This window comes from Syngnathus scovelli, chromosome 14 (genome assembly GCF_024217435.2).
Source record: "Syngnathus scovelli strain Florida chromosome 14, RoL_Ssco_1.2, whole genome shotgun sequence".
Lineage (NCBI taxonomy): Eukaryota > Metazoa > Chordata > Actinopteri > Syngnathiformes > Syngnathidae > Syngnathus > Syngnathus scovelli.
The window spans coordinates 305,205-314,105 of record NC_090860.1 but is presented as its reverse complement, the minus strand read 5'-3'; the positions used below and the strand labels follow the sequence as shown (position 1 = coordinate 314,105).

General features: G+C 50.6%; 1 protein-coding gene across 1 annotated transcript; it reads right to left on the bottom strand.

Annotated features, from left to right (window-relative positions):
• Positions 1–4,880: 4,880 nt before the first annotated feature.
• On the bottom strand, positions 4,881–8,496 carry LOC137840933 (janus kinase and microtubule-interacting protein 3-like). The gene is made up of 4 exons (XM_068653018.1): positions 8,377–8,496; positions 8,188–8,264; positions 7,539–7,715; positions 4,881–5,157 (listed from the first exon to the last, which is right to left on the bottom strand). Exons 3-4 carry the CDS (start codon positions 7,662–7,664, stop codon positions 4,891–4,893), a joined length of 393 nt encoding a protein of 130 aa, XP_068509119.1. The 5' UTR covers positions 7,665–7,715; positions 8,188–8,264; positions 8,377–8,496; the 3' UTR covers positions 4,881–4,890.
• Positions 8,497–8,901: the final 405 nt, after the last annotated feature.

Sequence of the window (8,901 nt, the reverse complement as noted above, 5' to 3'; positions counted from 1 at the left end):
GGCTTTGTCTCATGAGAGAAGAAACGAGATTCTATGTGAAACTAGAAGTCGCAAGGATAAAATGTTATGGGAAACAAAGTAGTCATGTGAAAAGAGTGCATAGACAAAATGACATGTGCAGACATCAACAACTTTCTTGGATTCCCAGATGTGTAGAAGGTCAGGAAGCTCCAGCCAGCATCGTTTGACTTGTTGTGGACTAGGTGATGTCTGCAAGAAGAAACAGCAAGCATTCTGCGCAATAACTTTATTAATAAGTACTCATTAGGGAACGCATGATAACATATATATACAATTTATCTAACAATTATTTTCATGAAACAGGAAGTGAAGAAAAGGGGAAGTGAAAGGCTTTACCAGGGGCTAGCTGTACATTGGTGGAAAGTAATGCATGGTCAAGGCGGAAACATCTGCTGAAGGACAGCAGGTGTACGAGCGTGGGAAAATTGTCCAAACCCTATACAGCGTGGGAAAACTGACCAAAATCTATAAGGCGTGGGAAACTAGGCGGTCTTACCCTATAGAGAGGATATAGGTACCAGACAAGCCTATAAAAAGTCCTGCGGGAGCAGCTAAGAGGCTTTTTCCCCCAAAGAAGACCGCAGCGGGACTGCCCCGCCACGGACGGTGAAAAAGCCAGCCACGCTGGCGTGAATGACGTGCTGACGGCGGATCAGAGAGAAGAGCTTAGGAGCGCCGTGGACCAATGGAAGCGAGCCCTGATGTGCGAGTTGAGGGAGCGCGACGCTTGCATCCTCCAAGATAGAATGGATCTGCTGCACAGCGCGCAACAGGTAAGGGTCCAAAGCCAGCCCGGCACTTACTTGCACGCTTACTGGCTTTTGAAGGCCACTTTCCATTTGTCCGTCCTAGAGGAACAAAGAGCTGAAAGAATTCATCGAAGCTCAGAAGAGACAAATCAAACAATTGGAGGAGAAGTTTCTGTTTCTCTTTCTATTCTTCTCCTTGGCCTTCATTCTGTGGCCCTAACACCAGCTGGTGAGTGAGCTCCAGCGGCACCGCACTCGACACCTCCGATACACTGCCAGCCGGTCTCAGACGTTGGCAGACGCTCCGATGCCGACGTATACCCCCCGCCACGGTGACAGAGGCACCGCGTCACACCGGCGCTCATCCAATCAGAAGGCAGGAAAGGCAAATTCACATGCAGGGTACTCTTGAACCAGAAGAGAGCGCCACAAAAAAACGGTTGTTGCCCCAAACGCGCACTAAAAAGGGTCAGAATAACAAGAGTCCCACCGGCCAGCCGGGGCCACCCGTCCATCCATTTCTTCAGGGGGGAAAAAAATTGGAGTCACCGGTGAGTACATTTTAGACTTAGACTTAGACTTAGACTCAACTTTATTAATCCCTTGGGATTACTCCTTCAGGGAAATTCTGTGTCCAGTAGCAGTAAAATACAAAATACACAAGAAAAACACAAGAGATCAAGATATACAGAAGATGCAGAAATACACACAGTGCAAGAGTTAGCAATGAAATGTAAAAGAGGCAAAAAGATAAACTAGGCAAGAAAATTGAGGGAGGTAAAAACACTACACAGTAGTTGCCATAATATTGCACATTGTATATCGACGTACAGTTGTTACAAGCATCTCCATGTCCCTGTTCATGTCCATGTCACCTCCTCCCCCCCAGTGAGGAGTTGAATAGCTTGATGGTTTGGGGGACAAAGGAGTTCTTCAGTCTGCTTGTCCTACAATTGGGGAGGAGCAGTCTCCCACTGATCCGGCTCCTCTGAATAGTGATGACAGTGTGCAGAGGGTGACTGACATTGTCTATAATGTCCAACAGTTTTTTCAGTGTCCTTGCCTCTGCCACCGTCTCCAATGAGTCCAGCTTCTTGCCGATCAGAGAGCCGGCTCGCCTGACCAGTTTGTCCAGTCTGGAGGTGTCCTTCTTGGATGTGCTGCTGCCCCAGCACACCACGGTGTAAAACAGGACACTGGCAACCACAGACTGGTAGAACATCTCCAAGAGTTTGTTGCAGATGTTAAAAGAACGTAGTCTCCTCAGGAAGTACATCCTGCTCTGTGTCTTCCTGTGAAGGTGGTTGGTGTGAGTTGACCAGTCCAGTTTCTTATCCAGCCACACCCCAAGGTACTTGTAGGAGTCCACAGCCTCCACCTCCGCCCCCTCCAACAGTACGGGCCTAGGCTTAGGCCTGTTCCTCCCAAAGTCTATGACCAGCTCCTTGGTCTTGGAGATGTTGAGCTCCAGTTGGTTGGCACGGCATTTTGCATTTAGCTCTGCTTTTCTGCTTCTGTCTTCAAGTGTGTGGCATCCTGCGACCAAAGATTCAGCCAACCCCAAAGCGGTTGACCTCAACGTCCCACCACCATGCCGACCAGAGCAGGTGACGTGATGCTTTGGACATCCTTCCGTCTCAGATGCCCAAAAGTACTCTTTGCCACATCTGCGGCAATACGGTGTCTTTTCAAAGGTGCAAATAAATCCAGCGTGGGCGGAACACGCACGTCTTCGTTTTTTCCCGCTTTGTTTGTGTGACAGCTGTTGTGAAAATTTTATACAAGTAAAGTTGTATAGTACAGGTTTGGCCAAGCCGCAATTCCTGAACCGCATGTGGCTCTTTGCTTGGATTCATGCGGCCCTTTTATGTTCATATCAACATTTGTGTGTGTGTGTGTGTGGGGGGGGGGGGGTGTTGTGCGTGTTGGCTTCACTTGAGTTCAATTTGGTATTTTGGTCAAAAGCGCATGTGGTGAAATTCCACAAAGTAGGATGGGCAAACACATTCCAGTAAACTATTAGTGTCAATTGGGCTCTCGAAATGGCAGGGAATAGATGCACAGCAAAACGGCAATATGTAGATGAACACAGGACGTTTTTATCAGAGTGGGAAAGTTTCTATTTTTTGTTGAACGTGATGGCAAACTATTCTGCCTGATATGTCAGACCTCAGCGCATTTCAAAGATTCAAATCTTCAGCGCCATGCACTTCAGCTCACTCCATGGCTAACATTGATCAGGCGTCGAACCCATCATCAAATGACGTCGCGCTCGCGGCTCATGGTTGACGGGCTGAGCAGCCGGGCGAGTCCGTCGTTTTCAGCGCACAGCGAGTGGCAAAGGCGCTGACAAAACGGGAGCTTTGAGCTGCTGAAAATGGCAAAACAAGTCTAAGGCGTGTTCAAACGCGTGCGCACAATGCTCCTGCTTGAAAGGTCGGAATTTAAGGGGCCAATTTTTTGGACGGAAAAGGTTTCCTGGCGACAGCGAGCGAGCGCGGCGCTGCCGTACGTGCACCGAGTCGCCTGCCTGAAGACCTTGGACAAGTCGTCCATGATGTGCCGCTGCTCCACAACTTGAAGGAACTCCATTTCACCGTCCTGCTGGCCGCAACCGCGCTCCAGGTCATTGAGCGAACTAGGCCTTCTCTGTGGAACACAAATGCAGTGGACTCTGTTGGCACGCCGCCGTTGTCCGCGTCGACTTACCAAGCTTGCCATCTCCTCGTTCTCCTGGGTGACAAAGCGCACTTTGTTTTCAAGGCGACACAGCACTAGCGAGAGTTCTTCATTCTTCCTGCTCAGGCGTTTGTTTTTGTACAGGAGTGGCAGAAACTGGCTTTCTGTTTCTCTCAGTCGCTTAAGCTGCAAGCATGAAGTGCGGGATGCGAAAGACGCACAACACGCGGGCCAGAACGTATCCATTCCTTTTGCATCGGTTTGAACGGAATCGTGGCTTTGGCTCCCAATAAAAGACATCTACCGGGCAACCGACTCGCCGCGCCGCTCAACTAATAAGCAAGCGCAATGGGTGCCTCGCTGGATGGCGCGCATCAAACGTAGCGCAAACCTTCAAGCGTGCCGTCAATAAATTACCAGTTCATTGCGCTCTTCAGAAAGCAGGGCGTTTCGATCCTCCAGTTTCCTGATGACTGCGCTGAGCTCAGCGATTTTCAGATGAAACCTTCGCGTGTCCCGATCCTCCTGAGACTGAAAACGCCCCGCAACACACACACACAACCACTCGTTCAAAGTTCAAAACTGTTTTTGTGCTACCTTCCTCCAGCAACGAACTAAGTCATGCGTACTGCAAGTGTGTGATGAGGTGGCTTACGCTATGAAGAGGATTGCTAGTAGCGCCGTTGACCCCACTTCCAGGATAGTTTAGGCCCGCCCTTTGGGAATCCCTCAGGGCAGCGATCTGCTGCTTGGCAGCCTGAGTCTGCAGCTGAAGGCGGTGGACGTGGCCGGCCCCAGGGATTTATCCAAAACACTAACCGCTCTGTCTTTGAGCTTGATCTCATCCATCTGGATGTACAAACGGGGAGCGCTCAGGCAGGCGGGCAAACTCATTTGCCAGAATTGTGACAAAAACAAAGAGAGCAACCGGCCAATTTTTATCTTGAATCGACTAGAACACCATTGCTGTGACAAAAGCGAAGCGAGCAACCGGACGTTTTCTTCTTGTGAAATAGAATAGAATGCCTTAGGTGTCATTGCACTGCAGGTATACAACGAAATTGGGAACATAGCCACGCACCGCGCATCTGATCAGTCCTACCAGTCGGCGGATCTCCCTCTCGCAGTCTCTCTTGGTTCGGCTCAGCTCCTCCCGATGCTGGTGATGAGCCGATCGGAGCTCGGCCGCTCGGGACTGCCAGGCCTGCTGGGCCGCTGCCAGGGCTTCTTCCGCGCTCCTGGTGGAGGCGACACCGCTCGGTCTCCCGACACCGCCGCGTCTCCTCCACTTCCGCCAGCAAAGCGCCCCCGCTCCTCACCTGAGCAGACATTGCGCCACATCGGGCCGTTGAGACCGCAACGGAGCGCCGCGACGCTTACTGGGGACAAGCTACACAATACGGTAGCGGCCGCATCGGAGCCCGATGTGGCGTGCGGATAGTCAGACACGGATTGAGCGGATCACCTTGTCCATGGAGCCGTCCCTCAGGCTGAGGACCAAGGCATTCACTCGCTGGATCTCTCCATCTTTGACTTTGATCACTCTCATCAGCTCCATTTCATGCTGCCGCAGTAATGTCTCCCTGGTAACGGCTAACTCTTTCTGCTTCTCCTCATGGAGTTTGCTTTTGAGTTCCGTCATGGCGGCGGTGGCACGGTGGTGCTCCGCCCGCAGGTCCTGACTTCTCTCTCTCTCCAGACAGCTGACCTGACATGACTTAGACTTAGACAAACTTTATTGTCATCTTGTCTGCACATGGTGCATACAAAACGAAATTTCGTTGCACACGGCTTACAACAAAGTAGTGATATTGCAGTTGAATAGAAGTAACATATCCTATGAAAATATATATATACATATACTGTATATATATATTACAAATAAGTATAAAGTGCAGCAGTGCTAATTATGCAATAGTGCAAGTAGGCAAAACAGTATTCAAGAGTGTGCAGAGGAATGCTAAACCATGTATTAAACTTCTATTTAAAGGGTTTACACAAGTTCAGTAAAGTTGGTAGTGCGAGATAGTGCAAGATAGAGGTCCGTAGTGTCATAAAGTACAGTTCTGTGAATGTGTGATGCAGAGTTCAGTTTAGAGCTCAACAGTTCTAATGTTCAACAGTCTGATGACAGCAGGGAAAAAGCTGTTGTAGAACCTAGTGGACCTGCAGCGGATTGTGCGAAACCTCTTCCCAGAGGGCAGCAGGGAGAACAGTCCATGGTGGGGGTGTGATGGGTCATTGATGATGTTACGGGCACGGGACATGCAGCGCTGAGATGAAATGTCCTGAATGGAGGGAAGAGGAGCCCCTATGATCCTCTCTGCTGTCCTCACCACTCTCCTCACGTTCTTCCAATCGGAGGCGGTGCAGCCTCCACACCACACAGAGAGTCAGCTTGTCAGAATGCTCTCTATGGTGCTCCTGTAGAACGTCCTCATGATGGGTGGGGGCAGGTGGGCTCTCCTCATCCTCCGCAGGAAGTACAAGCGCTTCTGTGCCCTCTTGATCAGTGCCGTAGTGTTCATAGTCCAGGTGAGGTCTTCTGTGATGTGGACCCCCAGGAATTTGGTGCTGCTGACCACCTCCACAGCTGAGCTGTTGATGATCAGTGGAGCGTGATGAGGCTGGTTTTTCCTGAAGTCGACGATGATCTCCTTCATCTTCTCCACATTCAGGATCAGGCTGTTGTCTCTGCACCAGCCCACCAGCTGCTCCACCTCCTCTCTGTAGTCCAGGTCGTTGTTGTCTCTGATGAGCCCCACCACCGTTGTGTCGTCTGCGAACTTCACGATGTGATTGGTGGTGAACCTGGGGACGCAGTCGTGTGTCATCAGGGTGAACAGCAGGGGGCTCAGGACGCAGCCCTGAGGGGAGCCTGTGCTGAGGGTGATGACATCAGAGGTGTTCTGTCCGACCCGGACTGACTGAGGTCTGTTGGTGAGGAAGTCTAGCAGCCAGTTGCGAAGGGGGGTGTTGAAGCCCAGGTGTTCCAATTTTCCTACTAGATGCTGTGGGATGATGGTGTTAAACGCTGAGCTGAAGTCCAGGAACAGCATCCGAACATGGGTGTTCTTCTCCTCCAGGTGAGCCAGGCTCAGGTGAAGAACGGAGGAGATGGCGTCCTGAGTGGAGCGGTTTTGCCGGTCGGCAAACTGGAACGGGTCAAATAATGGGGGGAGTCTGGAAACGATGTGATCTTTAAGCAGCCTTTCGAAGCACTTCATCATGACCGGAGTCAGTGCAACAGGCCGGTAATCATTAAATGAGGTGATTTGAGGTTTCTTCGGCACCGGAATGATGGAGGCAGTCTTAAAGCACGCTGGCACTGTGGCTTGGCCCAGCGAGGTGTTAAAAATGTCTGTGATGACCCCAGCCAGCTGACTTGCACATTCCCTGAACACACGCCCAGGAATGTTGTCGGGGCCAGGGGCCTTACGGGGGTTGACTCTCCTCAGGGTCTTCAACACATCGGCGGAGTCAAGGCAGAGTACCTCCTCTTCCTGATGGGGGACAGTTTTAACTGCTGGAGTGCCGTTTAGTGCCTCGAACCTCCCAAAGAAGTTATTTAGACCATTTAGAAAGTCAGCATCAACTTCACCCACCGGGGGGGGGAGGGTGAGTTGTAGTCTGTAATCGCCCGTATGCCTTGCCACATACTCCTGGTGTTGTTGGCGTCGTGGAAACGATCCTGAATTTTTCGACTGTGGTCTCGCTTCGCTACCCTGATGGCACGGTTCAAGTTGGCTCTCGCTGTCCTCAGTGTCTCCTTGTCGCCAGACTTGAAGGCAGAGTTCCGCGCTCGTAGCGTTTGACGTACCTCCTCAGTCATCCAGGGTCGTTGGTTGCCCCGGGTGATGATATTCTTAGTGGTGCTGACGTCCTCGGTGCATTTGTTGACGTAGGCTGACACAGTCATGGCACACGCATGTCAAATCTACATCGGGGAAACTGGGAGGGAGGGAGGGCGGGAGGCAGGGAGGCAAGCAGGGAGGCAGGCAGGCAGGGAGGCAGGCAGGGAGGCAGGCAGGGAGGCAGGCAGGGAAGCAGCCAGGGAGGAAGGCAGTGTCTGTCTGTTGAGGTTTTCACCTTGTTCTTCTCCTGCTGAAGTTCTAACTGGACGTCCATCAGTTTGGCTCTCAGCTCGTCATTGGCGGCCTGAAAGGCGTCCGTTCGCTCCGCCTTGACCCGCCCTGCCGGAGCTCGTTTGGACATCTCTTACTCGAGTCTCGCCCGGTCGTCAGTCAGAGATCACAACATTTGTACCTGGAGAGCACAAACGCAGCGCTGTTTTCCACTGGCTTCGGACACAACTTCAATCGGTACCGTAACGTACAACATCATAAACATAGATCTAGCTTGACTTATTCATTGAATATTGGTTCTTCAAAACTGCATCACGCAACATAGCGTGACCGAGACGGCCGTTATCCACCTGCGTGAAGTTATTTGGTGAAATGAATGAGATGTTTAAGACACCATCGTTCTGTCTCTATGTAGATGAAGGGAAATAATCGATTGCTGAAGGTCCAAAGGTGTTGTGATAAACAAATAAACATATTAGTGACATATTTGTGATAAACATATTAGGCAGGAATAAACATATTAGGCAGGATAATCACATATGTTAACTTGACTGCCCACACTGTATTTATTTATGGTTATTTGTTAAATCGAGTACTGTTAGACATGAAATAGGAAGTGTTTAACATAAATGGACGACGAAAGGGGTACTCACCATTGTAGCTCCTGCTGGTCAATGATACGAGCCTCTTCTTGCAGTGGAAAACATACAGCCAACAAACACCGTGGAACCTAAAGGAAGGAAATTAAACATTAACATTTAGCCTCAACCAACATTCACAGATACAACGCAACGCAAACTACACAAACGTAAATCTTTTTAAACACAATGAGTTGTACTTACCGTGTACGCTCTAGACGGTCCACTTGCAAGCAGAAAATAAAGATATTTCTGTTGATAATCGTCGTGTTTGTATCCGTTGTCTCGCTCAAGGCCATTGCGCCCACAGATTTGAATTTTGGCGAGAGTTCGGCCTATTGACGTCATTTCCGCGGTGTAATACCCGCATAGTTCAGTGCGGCATGGTGTCGTTCAGTGCGGCATGGTGTCGTTCAGTGCGGCATGGTGTCGTTCAGTGCGGCATGGTGTTGTTCAGTGCGGCATGGTGTTGTTCAGTGCGGCATGGTGTTGTTCGGTGCGGGATGGTGTTGTTCAGTGCGGCATGGTGTTGTTCAGTGCGGCATAATGTTGTTCAGTGCGGCATGGTGTTGTTCAGTGCGGCATGGTGTTGTTCAGTGCGGCATGGTGTTGTTCAGTGCGGCATGGTGTTGTTCAGTGCGGCATGGTGTTGTTCAGTGCGGCATGGTGTTGTTCGGTGCGGCATGGTGTTGTTCAATGCGGCATGGTGTTGTTCAGTGCGGTATCGTG